Consider the following 25,372-nt stretch of genomic DNA (forward strand, 5'->3'; position numbering starts at 1 on the left):
AGCAACACTCCCCAGGAACTTACTGCATAAGTTCTGCTCTGATTTGCTTTTACAAAATGCAGCATCTTGCATTTATCTAAATTAAACACCATCTGCCACTCCTCAGCCCATTGGCCCATCTGGTCAAGATCCCATTGTAGTCTGAGGTAACTTTCTTCACTGTCCGCTCTGCCTTCAATTTTGGTGCCATCTGCAAATTTATCAACTATACCTCCCATGTTCACATCCAAATCATTTATATAAATGACGAAAAGAGGTGGACCCAGCACCAATCACTGCAGCTCTCCACTGGTCACAGATCTCCAGTCTGAAAAGCAACCATCCAACTCCTATCCTGATGCTAATTTTGTATCCAATTGGCTAGCACCCCTGAATCCCATGTGATCTAACCTTACTAACCAGTCCACCACGCGGAGCCTTGCCAAAGTCCATATAGACAACACTCTGACTTTACTAATCTTTACCTCTTTAAAAAGCTCAATCAAGTTAGTGAGACATGATTTCCCACACACAAAGACATATTGACTATCCCTAATCAGTCCTTGCCTTCCCAAATACATGTAAATCCTGTTCCTCAGATTCCCCTCCAGCAACTTACCCACCACTGACATAAAACTCACAGATCTATAGTTCCCTAGCTTCTCTTTACGGCCTTTCTTAAATAATGGCACCACATTAACCAACCCCAGTTTTTTGGCACCTCACCCATAGCTGTTGATACAAATATTTCAGCAAGAGGCTCAGCAATCACTTCTCTCGCTTCCCACAAAGTTCTAAGATCAGATCCCAAGGATTTATCCACATTTTTGAGACCTCCAGCGTCCCCTGTAATATGAACTCTTTTCAAGACATCGCTATCTATTTTCCCATGGTCCCTACCTTCCCGAGCAGGAGATACTGATGCAAAATAATCGTTTAGTATCTCACCCATGTCCTGTGGTTCCACATATAGACAGCCACACAGATTTTTAAGGGGCCCTATTCTCTCCTTAGTTACTCTTTTGCCTGATTGTACTTACAGAATATTTTTGGATTCTGCTTAACTTTACTTGCTAAAGCTATCTCATGTTCTCCTCCTGATTTCACTCTCAGGTTCTCCTCCTGATTTCCCAAACTCAGGTTATTTCTCTCTCTTCTGCTAATATCATCATTAACTGACAGAAACATCCTTCCACCTTTGTCACTTCCTCCCTAAATATTCTTTACCCTTCAAGAGTCACCTCCCATCTATGTCACCCTGCGCCATGTTTCCATGTATGTAGTCCACTAGATTCTACTTATCCTGTTCCAGTTCACTCTCAGGTCCTTCATTTGGTTCCGAGTGCTACATGGATACAGAGCCTCTAGTTTTATCCTCTATTCCCTCTTCTCGATCTTGATATTGTCTATTCCTTCCTATCAGTCTGTTTATCATTTTTCTGTATTAACGCATTTCTCTTTGGCTTTGACTTTAATTTCTCCCACATCTACCCAAATTTTATTCCTTGTCCCTACTCTCATTTAAGGATCCTCTTTACTTCCTAGTTTTGCAGTTGGATGGGAACACCAGCCCCAGTGTGGTTCAGGTGGAAGTGATGGTATCCGTACAGATTCTCACTTTCCCCTGTACTGGTGCCATCGTTGAGCCAAGTGCTCCTCACTCTAAGCTGTTTTGCCCTGTGTCAATTTGCACATGGCGCAGGAAATAATCCAGAGATGACTGCAGTTGTGTTTTTGTGTATAAATTTGGCACCCATTTCCTCAGACAGACTGGAAGGCAGAGTCTTTTTCTTTGTCATATTAATGTTTCTGGTATCTAAATGAAACACAACTGGATCCTTCCTCACCTCCTGCAAGTTCCAGTCCAGACCCGAGGAGATGTCCCCATCCTGGCATTGGGTGGGCAACACATCCATCTTGACCATAGCTGGCATATATCCTGTTATTCACTATATACCTGATATATACCCTGTTTGTTAACTACCTGGTATACAGCCTTGTCAGTATACACTGGATATATGTTTACTTATGCACCATTCTCATTATATACACCTAGTCATTATATACCCAAAGATGTGCTGGTCAGCTAAATTGCACATAGTGTTAGGTGCATTAGGTAGAGGGAAATGGGTCTGGGTGGGTTACTATTTGGAGGGTCGGTGTGGACTGGTTTCCACACTGTAGGGAATCTAATCTAATCTATCCAGTTCACTCCAGTTCATTCTAATCCCAGGATACACTGTATTCAATCCCCCCCCCCTCCTCCCCGCTCCAAATGTACCCCTGTTTACCATTCATCCTTGAAACAATCCTATTCATCATAAAGTCAGTATACATCTTATCATTGTAATCCCAAGGTACAGCCCTTCATTGCACAGTGGATACTAATCCTCTTCTTACAAACCAGCATACAGCCCATCCATTATAATCTGTGTCTGTATACAGCTGACATACACCCCATTCATTACACAACTGGTATATATCCCATTGCTAATAGACCCCATTTCTAACTCTGTCATTCTACAGCATATACACACCTTGTTGATTACACAGCCCATTACTTATCGACCCAGTATAAACCCTATTCATTATACACCCCATTTGCATTCCAATTCTTTTATGTCTTATTTTATAAAGATATATCTGATTATACAAACTTGCTTATCTGCTATACCTCATTTTCATTGTACACCTACTCCAGTCATGATCCGTATTAAATGGCAGAACAGGCTCGAGGGGCTGAATGGCCACCCCATTCCTATTTCTTCTGGTCTCACATTCCAACCATGACACACCCATTCGTTGTCTATCAGATACACACTGAGTTCATTGTACCACCAAACTATACCCACTTTATTGTAAAGCTCATCAGAACTAGGGGCAGGAGGAGGCCATTCAGCCCCTCAAGCCTGCTCCACCATTTAATACGGATCATGGGTGATCCCATCATGGCCTCAACTTCACTTTCCTGCCAGGTCTCCCTGAACCCATTACTAATTCAAACTCAGTCTCTCTCCTCAAATTTACTCCATGATCCCAGTGCCCACTGCACTCTGATGGAGTGATTCCACACATCCATGATCCTTTGAGTGAAGTAATTTTTCCTCATCTCTGTTTTAAATCTGTTACCCCTAACCATGACCTCTCATTCTGGATTGTCCCACACGAGGAAACACCCTCTCTGCCCAACTTTGTCAATCCCCTTCAGCACCTTTTATACCTCAATTCAATAAATTCTAATGAATCGAGACCTAAATTGCTTAACCTCTCCACCTAAGACAAACTTTTCATCTTTGGAATTAATCTAATGAACCTTCTCTGACCTGGGCCCAATTAAATTACATCTTTCGTCAAGTACAGGAGACCAAATCGACATGGCCTCACCAATATACATTGTACAATATACATAGCCTTCCACTATGCGAACATTGTACACCCAATATAGCTTTTCATTACATACTTGATAAGCATCTTTGTCATTATGTATTCAATCTCAACCCTGATTCATGTTCAATACTAATTACAGAGTCAGTGCATACCACTATTACACTCTATTCCTTTAACACTCTACGTCTCTATGCATATATTGGAAGCTGCATATATTAACCCACAGAGTCCTGTTCTTTGCAAAGAGAAAGAACGTGTGTACACGTACTGCACCTGTTTCAACTCAGCAAAGTAGGCGACAGCCATTCACTGATTAATCTTTCAGGGCAATGCTTTGGCCAATCATTGAAATGTAAAACAATGTCTGACGGGTAACTGTCAATCATCACTGAATGGTGCATTCTCCATGGCAACACCTCAACTAACCAGCGGCTACTTCCCACCTGATCAGCACTGTCCACTTGCACTGTTTAAAAGTTGATTTTCAAGAATAAGCACTGCGACTGTAAGGGAAAAGATACACAATCAGGGGATTGAGAATCTCATCAGGTCAGAGGACTGAGTCTGAGCTGGCTGAAACGGTAAAATCTGTTTCTCTCCTTAGAGGGGTATTGTTCATTTTTTTTGCAAATTGGCTTGATGAGTGCAAGATGAGCAGCTTTGACCAAAAAAAGCGGCTTTTTCTTTAGCGATCTAATGTTTGTTGAAAGGCCATCCCAGGGCGCTGTCTGAGAAAGTCGCGAAGTAGTGAAAGGGCTGCAGCCAATTTGTCAGGCCCCCACCACCAACACACAGAGAAATGAGCAGATCTCCTGCATATGGTTGGGGGGGGTTGAGAGTGAAGTTGGTGAAAATTAAACCAATTTCATGTGTGCCTCAGAACGAGCTGACAAAGGTTTTCTGATTCTGTGCTTACAGCCCCTGATCCCTGTTCTTTGAAACAGATGGATGGAAAATGAGAGGTTGATGAGCACAGGAGTGGAAAACCCTGAACACCTCCCCACCTAAAAGGATTCTTCCTGGGACAGAACTCGTGTCTCCAATGGAACAAGTTCTGGAGCCTGATCTTTCTCTTTTATCATCAGTTCACAGGTATTTTACGTAGTCATTATTCATTCAGTGCTGACAAACAAAACCTGGGCTTTTCTAGGTCACACTGTTGGTGAGTCGCGTTGGCAGGGACTTGGCTGAGCTGATGACCAATTTTCCTCTTTTATTTCTATATTGGTTAGCAACTCCTAATAAAAAAAAATCTGCCAGCCCATTATACTCACTCAAGTATAAGGTCTGAATGTTACCTGCCAACAGTGTGACAGAGCCATTACGGCACACAGGAAGACCAATCGGCCCATCGATTCCATGCCCACTCTCTGGGGAACATTCATCAGTCCCACTTCCTCTCCCCAACTCAATCCCTGTAGCTTTGCAGTTTATTTCCCATCTGATTTCCAATAAAGAATCTCCGGTTACACCTCCCCCCACCCCATGTAGACAGGACATTATCCCCTGCTGAGTGAAAGTATATTTCTAATTCACATCCCTAACCTCAAAACTTTCAATCATTGTTTCTTGACCCTCATAGGGAGTCTCAGGACTTACGTTCACTCCTAAAAATGATTTGATTTAAAACATTGTCACCCGATACTTCACAAGAAGTGAAGACCGACACTGAGTTTCTCTGAAGTGAAAGTTTGTATTCATTCATCCAATTAGATTGCAGGGGAAAAAAAGGAAAAGACTTACATTTGTATAGCACCTTTAATGGTTTTGCAACTTTTAAAGAACCTTTGAAATATCCTGACGGCAGTGAACTAGGAAATATGACAGCCAGTTTACACAGAGCAAGCTCCAACGTGCAGCAATGTGTGATAATGATTGGATATTTTGTTCCACAACAAATTGAAGTATAAATATTGGCTGGGAAACCATCGGGATGATTTATACTTGTCTTCAAAATTACATCCACATGAGCAGTCAGACTGGGCCACAATTTACCATCACCTCCATATGACTGTCTCCCTAACTGTGCAGTGCTGCCTCATCCCTCAGTACTGTAGCAGGAGAGTCGGCTTTAAGTATTGTCAAAATCCTCTGACTCAACAATTGCAGGGTAGCCAGCTGAGCCAGGGCTGTTAGCAAAAGCCTGGATTTCAGTCTGTGTGTTAGGCCTTAGACCTGGACTCCAGTCTGTTCATTTGGCCTTAGGCCTAAAGGCCTAGACTCCAGTCTGTTTGCTCAGTCTAAAGGCCTGGATTTCAGTCTGTTTGCTAGGCCTAAAGACCTAGACTCTAGTCTGTTTGCTAGGCCTAAAGACCTAGACTCTAGTCTGTTTGCTAGGCCTAAAGACCTAGACTCTAGTCTGTTTGCTAGGCCTAAAGGCCTGGATTCCAGTCTGTTTGCTTGGCCTTAGGCCTGGACTCCAATCTGGTTGATTGAAATAAAGACCATGCGGTTATACAGGAGTCCCCTCTGAGGGCACTCTTTGTAGTCACTGAGGGTAGTGATTCCTCTTGTGGGAGACAGCCAGGGAGAGGTCTGCAGCAACATGGGAAGTGAGGTGAGTGGGGGGGCGGGTGGCGGGATGGAGGAAGGTCAGGAAAGCTATAGCTACAGGGGGTTTAATTGTCAGGGGAACAGATATGTATTTCTGCAGCTGCTGACGTGACTCCAGGATGATGTGTTGCCTCCCTGGGGCCAGGGTCAAGGGCGTCACTGAATGGCTGCAGGGTATTTAAGGACCAGGAGGATGGGGTAGGGGAGTGGTCAAGAAGATTGGTGCCAACGACATGGGTAATAAGTTGGATGAGATCCCCAAGAATGATATTTAGGGTGTTGGGGATAAACATTGACTGGAGGAACTTCGGTGTAGCAATCTCTGGATAGTTCCTAACCAGCTAATGGGTAATTGGAATGGGAGGATGGAGCAGTTGAATGCCTATCTGATGAGAGGGGGGGTGCTTTGAATTTCCACAACATTGGGACCAGTTCTGGAGGAGAGGAGGCCAGTATAAAATGCAGGGAATTGTAACTCGACAGACCCAGGAACGCTAACACCTAAGGGAGGGACTTAAGGGATGGGAGAGTGAGTGTAGGTTCAAAAGCAAAAAGCAATGCTGGAAAAGGAATGAAAAGTGAAACGCCTTCCTCAGTGATTTTAATAAACTCCGAGACTTGGATGGAGCAAGCTGTATTACAAAGGTTAGAAAATGATACACGGTTCATGTGTAATGTGTCCTGATCAGGGTAGGGAGAAGCTTTGCAATATTACACACAAGGTGGTGGAAACATAGCACATGGGGGACAAGTGAGTAAGTGTAACATTGATGCATTGTGGGAAGATGGCATGTAAAGAGAGCTCCCTATAAATAGCTGAAGAGTATTGATGAGCAGAGAAATGTGTTTGTGTTCAAAACCTTCGAGGTGAGAGGGTTAGTGTTTGCAAAGCATTTTTTATGTACGTTCATTTACAGGATATGGGTGTCACTGCCAGGCCAGTAGATATTGTCCATCTCTAATCGCCCTGAAGAAGTTAGTGGACATCTGCAGTCAGTGGGGAGTAGGTGACCCAAAGGACTGTTTGGGAGGACGTCCTTGGCCCCGAGACCTTCATCAATGCTTCAGCAATGACCTTCCCTCATTGTAAGGTCAGAAATAGGGATGTTCGCCGATGATTGTACTATATTCAACACCATTCACAACCCCCACCTCAGAGACTGAAGCAGTCCATGTTCAAATGCAACAAGGTTAAAAATCACACAACACCAAGTTATAGTCCAACAGGTTTCATTGGAAGCACACTAGCTTTCGGAGCGTCACTCCTTCGTCAGATGGCCACTACAACCTGATGAAGGAGCGACATTCCGAAAGCTAGTGTGCTTCCAATGAAACCTGTTGGACTATAACTTGGTGTTGTGTGATTTTTAACTTTGTACGCCCCAGTCCAACACCAGCATCTCCAAATCACAAATGCAACAAGATCTGGACAATTTCCAAACTTTAGCTGAAAGGTGGCAAGTTTTATTCATGCCACACAAAAGCCAGGCAATGACTACCTCCGATAAGAGACAATCTAACCAACACTCCTTGACATTCAATGGCGTTACTATCACTGAATCTCCCAGTATAAACATCCATGGGATCACCTTTGAGCTGAAACTCAACTGGACTCACCATATAAACACTGTGGCTGCAAGAGCAGGTCAGAGGCTAGGAATACTGCAGCGATTAACTCACCTCCCGACTCCCCAAAGCCCATCCACCACCTACATTCCTGATGAAGAACTTATGCTCGAAATGTCAACTGTCCTGCTCCTTGGAGGCTGCCTAACCAGCATCACACTTTTTGACTCTGATTTCCAGCATCTGCAGTCCTCTCTTTCTCCCACCATCTACCAGGAACAAGTCAGGAGTATGATGGAATACTCTCCACTTGCCTGGATAGGTGCAGCTCCAACAACACTCAAGCAGCTTGACACGATCCAGGACAAAGAAGCCCTCTTGGTTGGCATCACGTCCACAAACATCCACTCCATCCACCACCAATGCTCAGTAGCAGCAGTGTGTACTATCTACAAGATGCACTACAAAATTCACCAAAGGTCCTCAAATAGCACCTTCCAAACCCATGACCACTCTCATCAAGAAGGACAAGGGCAGCAGTTACACGGGAACTCCACCCCCTGCAAGTTCCCCTCCAAGTCACTCACCATTCTCAATTAGAAATATATCACCATTCCTTCAGTTCATTGGGTGGGAATCTTGGAATTCTCCCCCTACAACATTATAGGTCTACCTCCAGCACCTGGATTACAGCGGTTCAAGAAGGCAGCTCACCACCACCTTCTTCAAGGGCAACTAGGGATGGACAATAAATGTTGGCCCAGCCAGTGACACCAAATCCCATGAGTTAATAAAAGAAATTCTCGGATTTTGAGCAAAATTTGTGTTTATTGGCTTCACAAATGGAAGAAAAAAGTGACAATATTTTATTCTGAGTCTTGATAACTCACTGATTGAATTACAATTAGATCAATGGGGAAAGATCTGGGCACCCCACCTCAAGAAAAATGTAAATGCCATGGAGAGAGGGTTTCTGTGAACTTTTGTAGGAATGAGAGTGTGAGATTACGAGGAGAGGCTGGTAAAGTGAAACCTTTAGTGAGGGTTAAAAGGTGACCCCAGAGAAGCTTTCAAAATGCTGTGGGATTTTATTTTAGTAAGGAAGGAGAAAGTATTCCCTTTGGTAAATGAGGTCGGAAATTGAAAACAATTGGAAAAAGATCAAGAACAGAGATGAGGAAGACATTCCTCCATTGGAGAATTGGTGGCATCACCTGAAAAGCTGATCGGTTCAATAAATCATTTAAAGAGGGGGTTGTGCAGGTGTTTAAGGATGTGGAACTTAAAGAGTCACTGACAAAGGGGCAGCTTGTCTACAGGACAGCTCCCACAAGCCAGATGATCCCACCCTTCCCCCACCCCAAAGAAGGCCACTCAGAACCTCGTTTGTCTGTTAGCTCTTTTCAGGAGTTGACTCCCTCACTGTCCTCCCACTCCCCCACAACAACCCAGCTCTTTGTTTGCTCTTCAGGTGCTTCTGTAACTCTGGTTTGGAAATCGCAGTTACATTGTCCTCCACCACACTCTCGGGCCGTGCAGTCCAGATTTTAACCATTGCCTGTGCAACCAGGGCTTTCCACAGCCCACCTTTTGCCAATTTAGAGGTGTCACGGTGGCTCAGTGGTGAGCCCTGCTGCCTCACAGCGCCAGGGACCTGGGTTCAATTCCACCCTCGGGTGACTGTCTGTGGGGAGTTTGTACATTCTCCCTGTGTCTGCATGGGCTTCCTCCAGAAGCTCTGGTTTCCTCCCACAGTCCAAAGATGTGTGGGTTAGCAATGGGAAATGCAGGGGAGTGGGGGGGGGGTGCTTGAGTGAGATGCTATTCGGAGGGTCAGGGTGGTCTTGATGAGCCAGATGGCCTGCTTCCATACTTTAGGGATTCAATGATCTTCAGCTTGTATCTTACGATTCTGAATCCTTGACCCATTGGGAATAGTTTCTCTCTGTTCACTCTATCAAGATATTCCTGTTGTTTTACATGAATACCTGTACTCATTCCATTTGTTTGAAACCTTGAATATTTTCAGCTCAATGAAGCTAAACTCTTGTTCCAGACAAAGAGCTGTACTCAGTCAGTTTGTTCAGTATGAAAGCTTGTACTTTCCATATTTGTTTGATTAGAAGGTCTGTACTGAGTTAATTTAACTTGTATTCTTTTGTTAACTAACAATTATTTAACAGAATAAAAGCAGCTAAAAGCTGAAAGCTATGCAGACAAACATTGAACATTACTCTCCTTTGGGGTTGTATGAAAATACACCAATCAGAGTCCATTAGCGAACCAGTCAGCATCCTATTTCTCATCCAGTAGAAGTTATTGTTCCCATGGAGATGTGGTATTCTTGGCATCTGTCCTGCTGAGAGCTGGGTGAAACATTCCAGCAAGATGTCTTTTTTTTAACCAGCAATACTCAAGTTCTGTACTACCAAAGTGATGGTTTATAAAGAAATGTAAATGAAATATAGGTTATATAATAAAAATGTTTAACTGTAGAGGGATGGCAGAGTTGAAATGTATGACCATAAGATGTTGGAGCATCAGGAGGCCATTCAGTCTATCGAGTCTGCTCTGCCATTCAGTGAGCCTGTGGCTGTTCTGAAGATCCTCAGCTCCACTTTCCTGCCTTTTCCCCTGGATTCCTTAACTGATTAAAAATCTGGCTACTTAATGACCCAGCCTCAACAGCCCTCTACAGTATAGAATTCTACAGATCCGCTCCCTTCTGAGAGAAGAAATTTCTCCTCAGCTTTGTCTTAAATGCACAGCCCCTTACTCTGAGATTATTCCCCCTGGTTTTAGATGCTCCCAATGCAGAAGCAATCTCTCCACATCTCCCCTGTCAAGTCCCCAATATGTTTCAATAAGGTCACCTCTCATTCTTCTACAGTCCAATGAGTACAGGCCCAACCTATTCAACCTCCCCTCATACACTTCCACACTTGGTACCACCGTAGTCAACCTGTTCTGGACAATCTACATTGTCAGTATATCTTTCCCAAAATAAGGGGCCCAAACCTATGATCTGACTAATGTCTTGTATAATTTCAACAAAACTTCCCTACTTTAATATTCCGTTCTCTTTGAAATAAAGGCCAACATTTTATTTATCTTCCCAATTTGCAATTCCCTCTGTTCTATGGTTTCTGCAGCCTTTCTACATTTAAATAATATTCAGCTCCTCTCATCTTCTGACCAAAGTGCATAACCTCACAGTTCCCCACATTATATTCATCAAGCTAAGTTTTTGCCTGCTCATTTAGCCTGTCCATATTCCTCTGTGCACTCAGCATATCATCCCCACCACTGGCCTTCCCACCCATTTTTGTGTTAGACAAAAACATGGCTACAGCACACTCACTTTCCTCACGCAAGCCATGAACAAATATTGTAAATAAATGTAATCCCAGCACTGACTCTCGTGCCACTCCACAAGTTACAGGTTGACATCCTGAAAATGTCCCCCTTACTGCCAGCTCTCGGTTTTCTATCAGTTAGCCATTCCTCTCTCCATGCTAACCGCCAGAGATCCGGGTTCAATTCCTGCCTCAGGCAACTGTCTGTGTGGAGTTTGTACATTCTCCCCGTGTCTGTATGGGTTTCCTCCGGATGCTCCAGTTTCCTCCCACAGTCCAAAGATGTGCAGATCAGATGAATCGGCCATGCTAAATTGCCCGTAGTGTTAGATGAAGGGATAAATGTAGGGGAATGGGTTGCTCTTCAGAGGGTCAGAAGATTAGAGGAGCTGAATATTACTTAAATGTAGAAAGGCTGCAGAAACCATAGAACAGAGGGATTTGCAAATTGGGAAGATAAATAAAATGTTGGCCTTTATTTCAAAGAGAACGGAATATTAAAGTAGGGAAGTTTTGTTAAAATTATACAGATCATAGGTTTGGGCCCCTTACTTTGGGAAAGATATACTGACAATGTAGGTTGTCCAAGCAGGTTGACTTACAGTGGTACCAGGTATGGAAGGGTTGGGCGTGTATGAGGAGAGGTTGTTGGGCTGAAGGGCCTGTTTCCACACTGTAAGTAATCTAATTGAATCTAATCAAATCTAATATTGCTTCCATCACAATAGGCTCTTATCCCATTAAGTAGCCTCATGTGCGGAACCTTTACACGTGCCTTTTGAAAATTCAAATAAGTGACACCCACTGCTTCTCCTGTGTCTACCCTGCTTGTTACTTCCTTGATGAACTCTGTAAAAGTGTCAGATATGGTTTCCTGTTCATGAAGCCATGCTTTATCATATTTTATATTTCTTAATGCTCTGCTATTACATCCTTTATAACAGACCAATATTTTCCTCATCAGTACATTGTGACAATGAAGCTAATTCTAATTAAGTTAACTGGCCTACAGCTATGTTACTGTCTCTCCATTCTTGAAATAAAAGTTTTTCAATCCTAGAATCCCTACAGTGTGGAAACAGGCCCTTCGGCCCAACAAGTTCACACCGACCCTCCGAAGAGTAGCCCACCCAGACCCATTACCCTACCCTATTATTCTACATTTAACCCTGACTAATGCACCTAACCTACACATCCCTGAACACAATGGTCAATTTAGCATGGCCAATTCACCTAACCTGCACATCTTTGGATAATGGGAGGAAACCCACACACAGGGAGAATGTGCAAACTCCCCACAGACAGTTGCCCAAGGCTGGGATCGAACCCAGGTCCCTGGTACCGTGACACAGCAGTGCTAATCACTGAGCCACCGTGCCACCCTGGAACATTCCCAGAATCTCAGGTGTCCTGGACTATTATCTAGGGGCTTCCTTCTCAACCTCTCCCCTCACCTGAAGTGTGGTCCCTCTCAGATTAAAGCTGAAAATGTGTTGCTGGAAAAGCGCAGCAGGTCAGGCAGCATCCAAGGAGCAGGAGAATCAACGTTTCGGGCATCAGCCCTTCTTCAGCAATCATTCCTGAAGAAGGGCTGATGCCCGAAATGTTGATTCTCCTGCTCCTTGGATGCTGCCTGACCTCCTGCGCCTTTCCAGCAACACATTTTCAGCTCTGATCTCCAGCATCTGCAGTCCTCACTTTCCCCTCTCAGATTAAACCAGGATCGTCACTCTCTCCCTTTCCAATGAGATTGCAGCGCCATGATCTGGTATGACTGTGGTGACTTACTGCCAGTGCATCCAATATCTCAGTAGCTACTTTCTTGAATAGCCGAGGGTGCACCCCACATTAAAATCGTCTTCACTGCATGGATATGGAAAGGATGTTTCCTCTTGTGCGAAATTCTACAACGCAGGGTTGCTGTTTAATAAAATAAGGGGTTGTCCATTTAAGACCAGAGATGGGGAGAATTATTTTTTTCTTATGTAAGTGTTTGGAACACTTTCTGGAAAGATAATGAATGCTGAGTCATTTTCAATATTTCTGAGGCCAGTGTGGACTGATTCTTATGAAGTGAAAGGGTTTCGGGGGAGGGGCAGGAATATGGAACAATCAGATTAGTCATGGTCCTGATGGAGGAGCAAACCTGAGGGACTGAATGGCCTACATGCAGAGGGCGGTGCGTGTATGGAATGAGCTGCCAGAGGAAGTGGTGGAAGCCGGTACAATTACAACATTTAAAAGGCATCTGGATGGGTATATGAATAGGGAGGGTTTAGAGAGATATGGGCCAAGTGCTGGCAAATGGGACAAGATTAGTTTTGGACATCTGGTTGGCGTGGACAAGTTGGACAAGAAGGGTCTGTTTCTGTGCACTCCATCTCTATGACTCTATGCTGATCATGTATATGTTAATTTGTTCCTAATGTGCTATGCAGTCTTGAATAAAGTTAAAAATCACACAACACCAGGTTATAGTCAAACAGGTTTAATTGAAAGCACACTAGCTTTCAGAGTGACACTCTTTCACCTGATAAAAGAGCGTCGCTCCGAAAGCTAGTGTGCTTCCAATTAAACCTGTTGGACTACAAGCTGGTGTTGTGTGATTTTTAACTTTGTACACCCCAGTCCAACACCGGCATCTCCAAATCAGTCTTGAATAGGCAGTAAAGTATTTGGGAAAGGTGTGGTGATGAGAGTGGGAGGAAAAGGGGAAGGAGGAGGATGTTCACTCAAATACCCCAGATATTATTGAGTAGCTTTCTCAAGTATATGCATTGATTTCTGTGTAAAATCTATGCCCTTTTAATATTTATAATATGTTCACATTAATAACCAAGTGGCTAGTGTATATGTGTATAGACAGAGACTAATAACTGGTGGATTTTCCTCCTTTTTTTTCTTGTTTATTGGTGCGATGTTATTAGGGTAGATTTTGACTGAGTGTAACAGGCATCTTTTGAATCTCGTCTGTCTTTCAAATGGATGGACTCACTGACGGCCTCAACCCAGTCAACATCTACCCCCACCCCGTCAAGAGAAATACCAGCCCGAGTGTGATAATATTCAGCCCGCTCTTTCCGTCTCGCCGCAGGTTCTTGCTTCTGGGTGGCCGTTCTGGACGGTAACGTCGTAGGGATCGTGGCGGCCAGGGGCAACGAGGAGGACAACGTGGTGGAGCTGCGCCGCATGTCGGTGGACTTTGAGCAGCGGGGGAAGGGCATCGCCAAGGCTCTGGGCCGCAAGGTTCTGGAGTTCGCGATGCTCAGCAACTACTCGGCGGTGGTGCTGGGGACCACCGCTGTCAAGCCGGCGGCCCACAAGCTGTATGAATCGCTGGGCTTCCGCTACGTGGGCATCACTGAACATTACGTGCTGCCGGGCATGAGCCACTCCTTCCTGGAGAAGATGTTTTTCCAGCTTCGTTACCACCGCTACCGGCTCCTTGTCCGTGAAGAATAAACAGCGCCCCGCCAGCCCGCACCCCCCCCCCCCACCCCCCGCTTGACAAATTGGACGCTTTGTAATACCTTCGATTTTATTTCTTCTCCCTCACCCTCTTCACGTCTCCTAAGAGTTCCCCCCAGTCCCTGATGGTGCTGGTGGGGCGCATGGCTGGGTCCATGTTCCTCTTGCTTAGACCTTCACCAGTACCATCGGTCTCTCACACACACACACACACACACACCACCGCCTGTAGGATTGGGGCTGGCTCTCCCAAGGACGTGCTCGGTGTGCGCTTGCATGTCCTGTGAGCGATGCTCATTAACCAATGCTCTTTCCCCCTTCCACCAACACTCCCCCCCTCCCCCCAACCTTTCAAACTACCCAGCCCAGCTTCTCCCCTCCCCACGCCGATAAGCATGCCCTCCCTCCGATGCCAGCGTTACTCCAACAGCCTTTGAGATGACCCGGGAGGTTTGGAAAGGAAACGCACTGATTTCACCCCAACGCTGCTCAGGCAGGCAAGAGCTGCAAATCCCTCTTGGCCTGGTCCATGTGCATCTGGACTCCAACATGCAGTTTTTTTTTGTTGTTTTTTTTTACAAAAGGAAAGAAATTTAACCTTTGGATGTGCTACACCTGCTAAATTCGACAGAGTGAGAGCCAGATGCATCCAACACCATTGACTGTCACTCCCATTACCTTCAGCATTTGGTCAACTTGGGCTTCTTGACCCACTTTGCATATTGTGAAATAATCATTGAGTTCTTTCTCCCCTCCCCTTCTCCTGGGTGACAGTGAGTAAATTATTCGCATGCAAACCGGAGTATCTATGCTACTGGCAGGTTTTTTTTTAAATTGGTTCCTGGGTTTTATTTTTAATTTGCGCTTGAGCTGAATGATGTCATTAGAGTAGGAGGGAGGTTGCGGTTTCTAAGAAAATGCATCTCCCTTCCCTTCCCCGACCCTCCTCCCCACCATATCAATGGCACAGGCAGAGTCCGAAAATGGCAAGTTAGGGATCAAGGACAATGGCTCTTTCAAACAACAAAAAAGATTACATACAATGGCAAAGTCAAAATCCATAAGCAAAAACAAACAAAAATCTCATTATTAGTAATTAATAATAGTCGTGAATAGTCTCTGCTGCCTTGCTAGTGTTGCTATGGTAGTTGCTTTAATGACATCAACCTCGTGACTGGTAGAATGCAGAAGTAATGCAATTGGCATGTGTCTGTACCCTGAGTGTATTGTACAGTGCCTGCCTGAACAATAAGACAAAGGATATAACTCCTTAATCATGAAGTAACAACTGTGTATATCTTAAAAGCTTTTTTTTTTGTTTTGCATGCTGAATGTCTGTCTTGAATTCCAAACAAGAGGATAGCTGAATTTTAGTTTTAATAAGGGAGATGTCCAAAATATAAATATATATATATATATACGAAAACAAATTTCTGGAACTGCACTTCAGTTACTTTCTCAGAGATGCTGATCCTCGTTGATTTTAGTATCAGTACTTTGTAATAGACATGTACGTGTACAAAAAAAACTGAAGAGATACTTTTTCACAAAGTCATTCCTGGTTAATGGACAAGGATTGGTTGCTTTGTTTATTTTTGTTACGCCGATGTTTCCTGAAAGATACCGAAGTTGAGTTGGCAATGGTCAAATTTTCTTTTTTTAAAAGATAGTATTTTATCGGCAATGAATATCTCTTGGCTTCTAATGTACGGTCAAGCGAATGTGTATCTGAAGTAGTGAAGATCTCTCACATCAGTCCAAATTATTTTTTAGTCATTTTCTGTACATAGATTATACCTCGCTGGCGATGGTGAGTTTGTTGCAGTTCTAAAACTAGCGCAATATTGGTCTACAATAGTCCCACAGCTCGTGTGGCCAAGCAACTCCACGGGTGAGAGGACTTGTTTTATTCTGTGCCACTCCTAGGGAAATCTCGATGACTTTTGTTTCATTTTCAAGTTGGTTTTGTTTTGTAACAATAAGGCTCTTCTGTTTCTCTCCTCAGTCTCTCTCTCTCTCTCTCTCTGGATCGTGGTCTGGCCGTAAACAGGGCTGAACCTGAGATGGCCACTGGGAGGCGCAAGAGGGTGATAGTCGATTGACCTTTGGCTGTTGCCCAGCCGAGATCAGGAACTATTGGGGACAGCAAGGAGCCACATCTCAATCCCTGTTGTAGAGTTAGTGCTGAATACTGGATGTGGTATCAGTTTGTAACAAGGGGTGGGATCATTAGGGGTTTTTTTTGCTTTAGAACAAAGTACGCTAATGTGAGTGCAAAAATTTGTCTCCAATGTAACAGTTTAGTGTGGATAATGTATCCTTTACAGGAATCCCTATGTTACTCTCTTTTTTTCACATCAGCCTGATCATTTGATGGGTGAATTAAAACTGGGTCAGAGGATGGGAAAGTGAATGGATCCTGAGGAAGGGCCTGTGTCCTGAGGTGGGACAGTTAGTTACAACCTGAGGAAAAAAAGACACCAAATCTCTCTGAAGACCCTTTGTTCCAAATTCTGCCCTGTTTGGTTGTTCATACTTCCCGCTCAGAGTGGTGAGCCTTTTCATTTCATTGGTCTCTGTGCATGTGGCAAAACATGAGCTCTGTGATTGGTTGGGCTTGAAGAGGTTTATCCACCCCCCGGGGATCTTGCCAGTTCAGATTGACTCCACCCCACTTCACCAAATCCAACCTGAAACTTGTTTCTTAGTAAAAAGCGAATTCCTGCTTTAATTGTATCGCCCCCCCCCCCCAACCCCCAACCCCCAGCCGACCTCTATTGGCCCTTTGCTTGGGTGGATTGAGAGGAAATTTGCTGTCGGCCTCCAGACTTGATCTAGCCACCAAGAGTGGAGGGTTGAGTGAAACAGAATTAGCCTGGAATGAAGAAATGGTTTAATGGCTGTGAGAATACAAACCAATCCCATTCCCAGATTTCTCTATCTGTTCAGTGTACACTATTTATTTTCCCATAGTCATAAAAAGCAATAAAAAAAAACGAGTTGGTGCCATACAAGGGAAGTCCAAGCCGGCAAGTTTTGAAGATGAAACTCTGAAGTGCTTAATAAATGAGAAAAGTCTCAAATGAACCGTGGCTCACCTTTACTCACGATCACACAAAGGCAGCAGTAATTGTGACATGATTCTGTAATCGGGAGGATGTACATGCCCTGATCTGGAGGTGTGTGTATTGCTTGCTGGGCTTGTCACGCAGGCATGTCTTATTGCCAAAGGATAACCATTTCAAACATTGAGATGGCATTGAGGCCTCCAGTCACCACTAGCAGCTCAAAGGCACACGCCAATCTAACTTGAAAATATCTCGCCGTTCCTTCATTGTCCTGTGACCCAAATCCTCAAAGTTTCTCCCTAACTGTAGGTGTCCTTCCACCCCAAGATTGTTGCATTTTAGGAGCACCATCACCTTCTCCAGGGCATTTAGGGATGGCTGATGAACACTAGCTGAGCTCACAAAATCCAAACCCCATAAACAAATCAACAAAATCAGACCTCATGACCTGGCACTGCATTGTCTGACGATTCCAGGTCAAATCCCAGGTGAATAATGTCTCTCTGGCAGAAACTCATAACCATGACCATTTAGAAGGACAAGGGCAACATATACATGGGAGCACCTCAAGTTCCCCTCCAAGCCACTCACCACCCTGATATGGAAACTTATCGCTGTTCCATCTGTGTCGCCAGGTCAAAATCCTGCCATTCACTCCCTAACCGTGGGCGGCACGGTGGCACAGTGGTTAGCACTGCTGCCTCACAGCGCCTGAGACCCGGGTTCAATTCCCGCCTCAGGCGACTGACTGTGTGGAGTTTGCACGTTCTCCCCGTGTCTGCGTGGGTTTCCTCCGGGTGCTCCGGTTTCCTCCCACAGTCCAAAGATGTGCAGGTCAGGTGAATTGGCCATGCTAAATTGCCCATAGTGTTAGGTAAGGGGTAAATGTAGATGTAGGGGTATGGGTGGGTTACGCTTCGGCGGGGCGGTGTGGACTTGTTGGGCCGAAGGGCCTGTTTCCACATTGTAAGTAATCTAAATCTAAATCTAAAACCTTGTTAGGGAGCACAGGGACAGCAGCAGTTCAAGGAGGGACAGACCTGAGACAGTGCAAGTGCTTGAAGTCCAGTATGTAGTAAGTATCTGTAAGATAAAAACTTGAAGAGAAAAGGGGAAAGAGGTGAATAGGAAGATTGGAACCAGAGTAGGCCATTCGGCTCCTCCAATCTGTCCTGCCATTCAGTGAGACCACGGCTGATCTGCAGCCCAACTCCATATCCCTGCCTCTGGCCTCTATCTCTTTGCTTAACAAAACAATATCTATCTCAGATTTAAAACTAACAATTGATCCAACATTAGCTGCTGGAAGAATTGTGACAGACAATCTTGATTCAAATTGTTTCTCGAAATGGTTTCCTTTGCCCATATCTCAAAACTGCCGACATATAAAAGAACAGAGACCAATTCTGAAGGATAGTTTCTCAGCATAACTTTTCTTCCTCTGCTTGTCCCAGACGTGCCCAGTAGGAAGACTTTGTAGTTAAGTGAAGAAACTGACAGCAGCTAGACACAGAGAAGTTTGATGTTTCAGGAGTTGGGTCTTGCCGGTATGTTAAATAGCCAACATTTAAAATTTGTGTTTAACATTTCCTGACAAATGCTTTTAACAAATTAATGATAAATGGAGTGAATAAAGGAAATTTGAACTGATGTTCTGAGTGTTTATAACATTCAGATGCCAAATGCCTGTCTTCTCACAGTCTTTAATCCCTCTTTTATTCCCCCAGTTGCTCTCTGGTTTATTGATTTTCACTTGTATTGTCCCTTTAAGCCTTAACCATCCAATTCAGCAATAAACTGACATCGGAGACTATGATAAACAGTATTACAGCCAATGGTGTTCGTGTTTTCAGTAATAAGAACTACTTTGTAATTGACTTTTAAGCGTCTGACAGACTGCAATTCAATGATGAAACTCTATGAGTATCCTTACAGTAAAAATTAATTTTGTATTGTGACCGAATTTGTGCATGCAAATATTGTTCATGTTACCAGTACATTGAATCAGTACATACTAACATTGTAAAGGGACATTATTTTGTTGGCTAACCTCCACTGCCAGGCAAGTCTACTGGCTGACCAAGTTAATGTGTACATATATTTCTGAAAGCTCTGGGGCTGAAGAGATTCCTTGCTATTTTCAGCTCACACTGTAGGCTCACCCCTCTCCTGGTTGCTGTCTCCTGGGGCTGTTTCCCTGTTTCCCGCAGTCAGAAGGAAAGTGGGAAAAACCAGCAGAGATCCATGCCCCCTTTCAGTCTGCATTTGGGCTTCGCTCAGGGTGGGGTGGGTTGGGGGGGTGGGGGGGGTGGGGATGTTGTTTTTGTTTTTGGTTGCTGTCCATTCAGTACACTTACCAAGATACCCTGGGCTGGGCAACTGTTCAAAACCAAAACAGAAATTGCTGGAAGAGCTCAGCAGGTCCGGCAGCATTTGTGGAGAGAAATCAGAGTTAACATTTGGTCTGTGACCCTTCCTCAGAACTGATGGTAGCTGGGAAGACGTTGGTTGATATGCAGAAGATAGGGTGGGGGGGAGAGAGAGGAACAGTTGGACAGACAAAGGAGTGGATAACGACCTGGCTAGGAGGGTGAATAGCTGTTAATGGGGATAGTTAGTGGCCAACAATGGGTTGTGTGTAATAGCAGCTCACAAGGCGGAAGTGTGGACTGCAGATGCTGGAGATTAGAGTCGAGAGGGTGGTGCTGGAAAAGCACAGCAGGGTCAGGCAGCATCCGAAGAGCAGGAGAGTCGACATTTCGGGCAAAAGTCCTTCCGGGGGTGTGTGGGGATTGGGGTAAGGACATGGGAGAGCTCAAGTACCATCTTGTTGAGCTTGATATTGAGTCCAGAATATTCAAACTGAGTTCCCATCGATTACTGCTCTCACAAACTGTTGGTGTTTGGATTTTCACAGTTTCTCACCAATGACACTCAAAACAGCCATTTCCTAAACATTTACCACCCATTGGGTCCAACTTTAACCTCTCCCACACCCACCGCCACCACCACCCCGTCCCAAGATTGGACACAAAACTGGTTTTACATCCGGATCAATTTTACTTGACACTAAATTTATTTTTAATTCCTTCACAGGTATTGAGGTGGGTGTCACCAGCATTAATTCCCTATCCCTAACGCCTCTGGAATAGAAAAGTGTGTAATGCAGAATGCTCCACCCAATCTCATTGGGGGAGGGGGGTTGCCATTTAGGTTAAAATTGGCTCCAGTCTCCATAACAAAATCCCGAGGTTTGACATCATGCTTTTTCTGAGATGTGTTGTGGGTGCAGGGCACTGTTTATATCCTCCAAACCAGAACAGGGGGGAGCAGAAGAAGGCCATTCAGCCTATCAGCATGTGCTACAAAGTAGTGCTTGATCCTTGACTCCAATTCCATTATTGCTGCCTGATCCCTGTGTCCCTTGATTTACTTAAGAGTCTATCAGCTTTAACCTTAACACATTCAGTGGTGACCCATACACTATCCTGTGAGGCAGAGAATCCCAAATGTTCACAAATTAAATAAGTCTCCAAGTGTTTCAGCACAAATGGCTGACCCTTTATTCAAAACCCTGCCTTCCAACGGTGGCTTCTCTTGCTAGGAGATCCTATTTGACCCTCTCTGAATCTCAAAGAGATCACCATTCATCCATCTAGACTCCCAGACAGTAAAGGCCCATTCTGTTTGATCACTTTTTGTAGGCCAGTGCTGTCACATCCTGGGCTCCAGCCTCTTCTAAGGGAGTTTGTAATTTTCAAAGGTCTAGTTGGGGGGGGGGGGGGGGGGGTAAAGGCCTAATGAGATCCTTCAGGTGTTTGTTTTTATATAGAGGCCTCAGCCATTGAGGATGTAATTGTTTTGAAGTGTTTATTTCAGCAAGCACCAACAATGTGCTACGCGCTGAGGTGGAGCTGTCACCTTTGGTGCAGGGCGAAGGGAAGCCTCCCCCCTCATCATGATGGGTGACACGATGGCTCAGTGGTTAGCACTGCTGCCTCACAGCGCCAGGGACCCAGGTTCGATTCCAGCCTTGGGTGACTGTCTGTGTGGAGTTTGCACAATCTCCCCGTGTCTGCATTGGGGATGCACAATCCAAAGCTGTCTAGGTTAGGTGAATTGGCCATGCTGAATCGCCCATAGTATTCAGGGATGTATAGGTTAGATGCATTAGTCAGGGATAAATGTAGAGTAATAGGGTAGGGGAATGGGTCTGAGAGACATACTCTTTGGAGGTTCGGTGTGGACTTGTTGGGCCAAATGGCCTGTTTCCACACTGTAAGGATTCTACAAAACAAGTTATTAAGCTCTGGGTTGGAATGTGTGCTTTACCCTGATAAAGTCTGGTCACCCTTTTCTGCATTGTTTTATCCTCTGTGCATGAGCTGCCTGCTCTGTTCAGCCTCAATATGGCTGTCACCTTCCTTTGCCAGGAGCACTGAGCTCACCACTTCACCAATCAGGGTATGCACATTTATAACAGCATCACAAGAAGTGAATTCATCTGGATGTGAGGTTATCGAGCCTGCTTTGAGATAACCTGTCCTCCTTACACTGGTTCCCTTCACCTAATGAACTGCTATCAATTGTAAATAGCTGAGATCTGAGACCCGATCTATTTAGTAGCTGACTAATCATCAACCTGCCAATCTGAAAATGACCTTTTTATGCTTCCTCTCTGACTTCTATCCTTTATCAAATCAATTCACTATCAATGCAAGTGTATTCAATAACATCATCATCGAGTCACAGAGGTTTCCAGCATGAAAACAGGCCCTTCAGCCCAACTTGTCCATGCCACCCAGTCTTCACAATTAATCTCATCCCATTTGCCTGTGTTTGATCCATATCCCATCCATGTATCTGTCTAAATGGTTCTTAAATGATAAAATTGTACTCACTTCCACCACTACCCCTAGCAGCCCATTCCAGACACTCACCACCCTCGGTGTGAAAAGAATTTCCCCTCTGTATCTCTCCCCTCTCATCATGTTCTTAAGGTAGGGGGCTACCACTAGTTAGCTAAGTTGCCTGGAAGTCTGGTGAGTGATGTCAACAGCGTAGGTTCAATTCCTGCACTAGCTGAGGTTATCATGAAGGACTCTTCTTGTCAACCTCTCCCCTCACCTGAGGCGTGGTGACCCTCAGATTAAACCAGCCCCGGTTGTCTCTCTGTCTCGTTAATGGGAGAGGAGGTCTATGGTGACTATACTTTACTAAGATAGATTGGCTGAGCTGATACAGACCCTGTCTGTATGTAGACAGCCCTGTATTCATGCCAATGACTTATCCCACTTTAGGGAGTGAGAGAAGCAATTCCAGCATGTTTATAATTTTGCTTAAATTTGTTTATTCTGAATGTTTCATTAAAAGTATGTGAAATGCTTGTAAACTAGTTTCAGACAATTCAAATAGTATATTAATCCTCTGTAGAGTAGGTGAAGCAAATCTACTTTGAGTTGGATATCATTGAATCTGAAAGGAGACTGTGGGATTCTCCTGCTTTACCCCAAAGTCCTTACCGAGTCCAATCAGGACAATGAAGCACGTTCTTAATTCAGAAATACCTCAGCAATAGATGGGGGAGGAAAACAAGTCTTAATGATTAGCCTCACTATCAGCGCAGGAACACCAGACTGTCTATATGTACTATTAGCACGTTATTCCTGTTAGAACATTATTACTCTAACTGCCGTGATGAATTCTTTGTTTAGTAATTTGAAATATTTGCATTGTTTAAATGAAGCCCACATTGTGATTTCCCATCTGAGTTTTGCCTTGCCTACCCGTTGCTAGATGATCTCCCATTGGTGGGCCTTCCTGGACTGGGTTGAATATGCTCAGGTGGTACATTCAGACTGACACATTTTTCTGTAACCCCACTGTCAGCAATAGAAACTTTTGGCAGGAAAGCCAAGGGTTTGATGCTGATGTGTGTTGTCCTTGCTGAGTGTTAATGTTAGGGCTAATCAGTGTTAGAAAGATGATGTAATTTAGACTTTGTTAGCCAATACAGCGCTTTATTATTTTTGTGAGATACTGCTGCCAGTTTTGTTCAAACGACAGGACATGTGATAACTTCCCAATCGGTTTGGTGTGCTGCATGCAGCCATTTAGTATTTTGTGGTTGTAGAGTTTATATTTGACTGGAATTTAAGCACTTTCCCAGGATTGGGTGCACTCCAACATCCTATCCTTCCCACTCCTGAAGGCCGGGAGTTCAGAGCTCACCTCTGTGATAGAGATCCCCCTCCCCACCCCCCGACCAGTGAACGCATAGAGCTACTGATGGCACCAGCATAACAGAACACCCCTCACAGTTTCTGGAGGCAATAGGTTAGGAAGGTGTATCAACTCAACTCCAGGGAAACATGTGATGAGACTGATTTTTTAAAAAACTATATTACCAATATTAAAACAAAGCACTATCTTGAATCGTTTTGATCTCTAAGTTTGATGCCAACATGGGATACTGTCTCTTTACTGAATGTATCAAAGCTTTCTGTGAAAATGCACAATTGTACAAATTGGAGATGTCTGGTCGAGTTTTCTAACAGGTGTGAGATGTGTTCCATCCCTTTTCATGAGCTATAATTTAAATTGTTCCACAGGGTTCTTTGCTGCTGGTCAGTTGTAACTGTTTCAGTTGAAAGCCTGTATCTGCTGATGACAAGGATAATTGATGTACATATTGAGAATCATAGGATCATTTGTAGAACCATTTTGAATCTGTCAAAGGCCATAGCTATGATGCTCATTGTGACAGACCATCTCAATCCTCATCTTCGAAAACTTTTACAGCTCGCTTTTATTTCTTATATTTGTTCATGAGATATGGGCACTGCTGGCTGGGCCATCATTTATTGTCCATCCCTAATTGCCCAGTTAACGGCCAGCTTTGAGTCTGGAGTCACAGGTAGGCCAGGCTGGGTCAGAACAGCAGATGATCCAGGTCTGGGTACGGTTTGGATTTCTATCGGAATTGCCTGGATTATCCCAGGCCGATATACAAGGCAAAGTTACTCTCTTGGAATGTATTCACGGCCAGAGCTTGCACTGAGTCCAGGCAGGCAAGTAACACAAGAAACAAGTTTGCCATTGTTTAAATAAGGATATCAGGCCTTGGGCAAAGCAGGGAGAAATCCAAACTGCAAACAGTCTAGTCAGAGATGGCATCAGTCTGAACCAATTAAACTGCTGTTTGGTCTGTTGAGCAGGAGTCAGTTTTGAGAGGGGTGGTGGATTCACAGGACAGCCAATTGCTGTCTTATGTTCCGGATTCATATAGTACATTGGCCTCCTTTTCCTTATACCAGAATGTAGACACCGGTTTCTGGTTCGATTCCCGATGTGTACAAGATGTGTTAGTCTGAAGCTGGTGGCTGGACAGCAGGTTGCCACTGTGAGTGTAAGATGATCGCGTATGCGTGCTGTAGTGCGTGGTTTGTTTGATGCATATTTCTAAAGGAAGCTGTAAAGATGATTACTTGTATAATGAAAGCAATGCCATGTAAATATTGTACCAATAAAAGCAAATTAAAGGTTCTGCAAAAGTTCTGATGTCTGTGTGCTGCAAGGTTTCACCTACATCACCACCTGACTTCGTAAAAGACAAAATGTTTTGACGTCTAACCCGTGAGGATTACACAAGCAAAATGCTGCAGATGCTGAAAACCTGAAGTAAAAACAGAAAATAGATTGAATGTTGAGTTCAGCACCTTCAGTTTGTGAACCCACTCTCATTCCTTCCCTTTCTATTAGCTTCACTTCTTATATTCTCTGTTGTCATGTTCTCGCTCCCTCCTCCCCAACACCAGTGGGACTCTCTGTTCTCACCAGTCTGGCAGGTAGACACACCATTGTTCTGCAATTTTCTCATTCCAATCATTTAGTCTGAACTATCAATGGTTATCACTGCAGCCTCACAGCACCAGGGACCTGAGTTCAATTCCAGCCTCGGTGACTCTCTGTGCGGAATTTGTACATTCTCCCCGT

General features: G+C 44.3%; 1 protein-coding gene across 1 annotated transcript in view; it reads left to right on the forward strand.

Moving 5' to 3' along the window:
* nat8l (N-acetyltransferase 8-like) overlaps positions 1-14,884 on the forward strand; it is a 103,903-nt gene extending 89,019 nt beyond the window's left edge. Inside the window, exon 3 of the mRNA XM_072593712.1 lies at positions 13,936-14,884. Coding sequence (XP_072449813.1) covers positions 13,936-14,303 — 368 coding nt within the window. The 3' untranslated portion in view covers positions 14,304-14,884. The remainder of the gene's footprint in view (positions 1-13,935) is intronic.
* Positions 14,885-25,372: the final 10,488 nt, after the last annotated feature.

This window comes from Chiloscyllium punctatum, chromosome 2, assembly GCF_047496795.1.
Source record: "Chiloscyllium punctatum isolate Juve2018m chromosome 2, sChiPun1.3, whole genome shotgun sequence".
In the NCBI taxonomy this organism is placed as follows: Eukaryota; Metazoa; Chordata; class Chondrichthyes; order Orectolobiformes; family Hemiscylliidae; genus Chiloscyllium; species Chiloscyllium punctatum.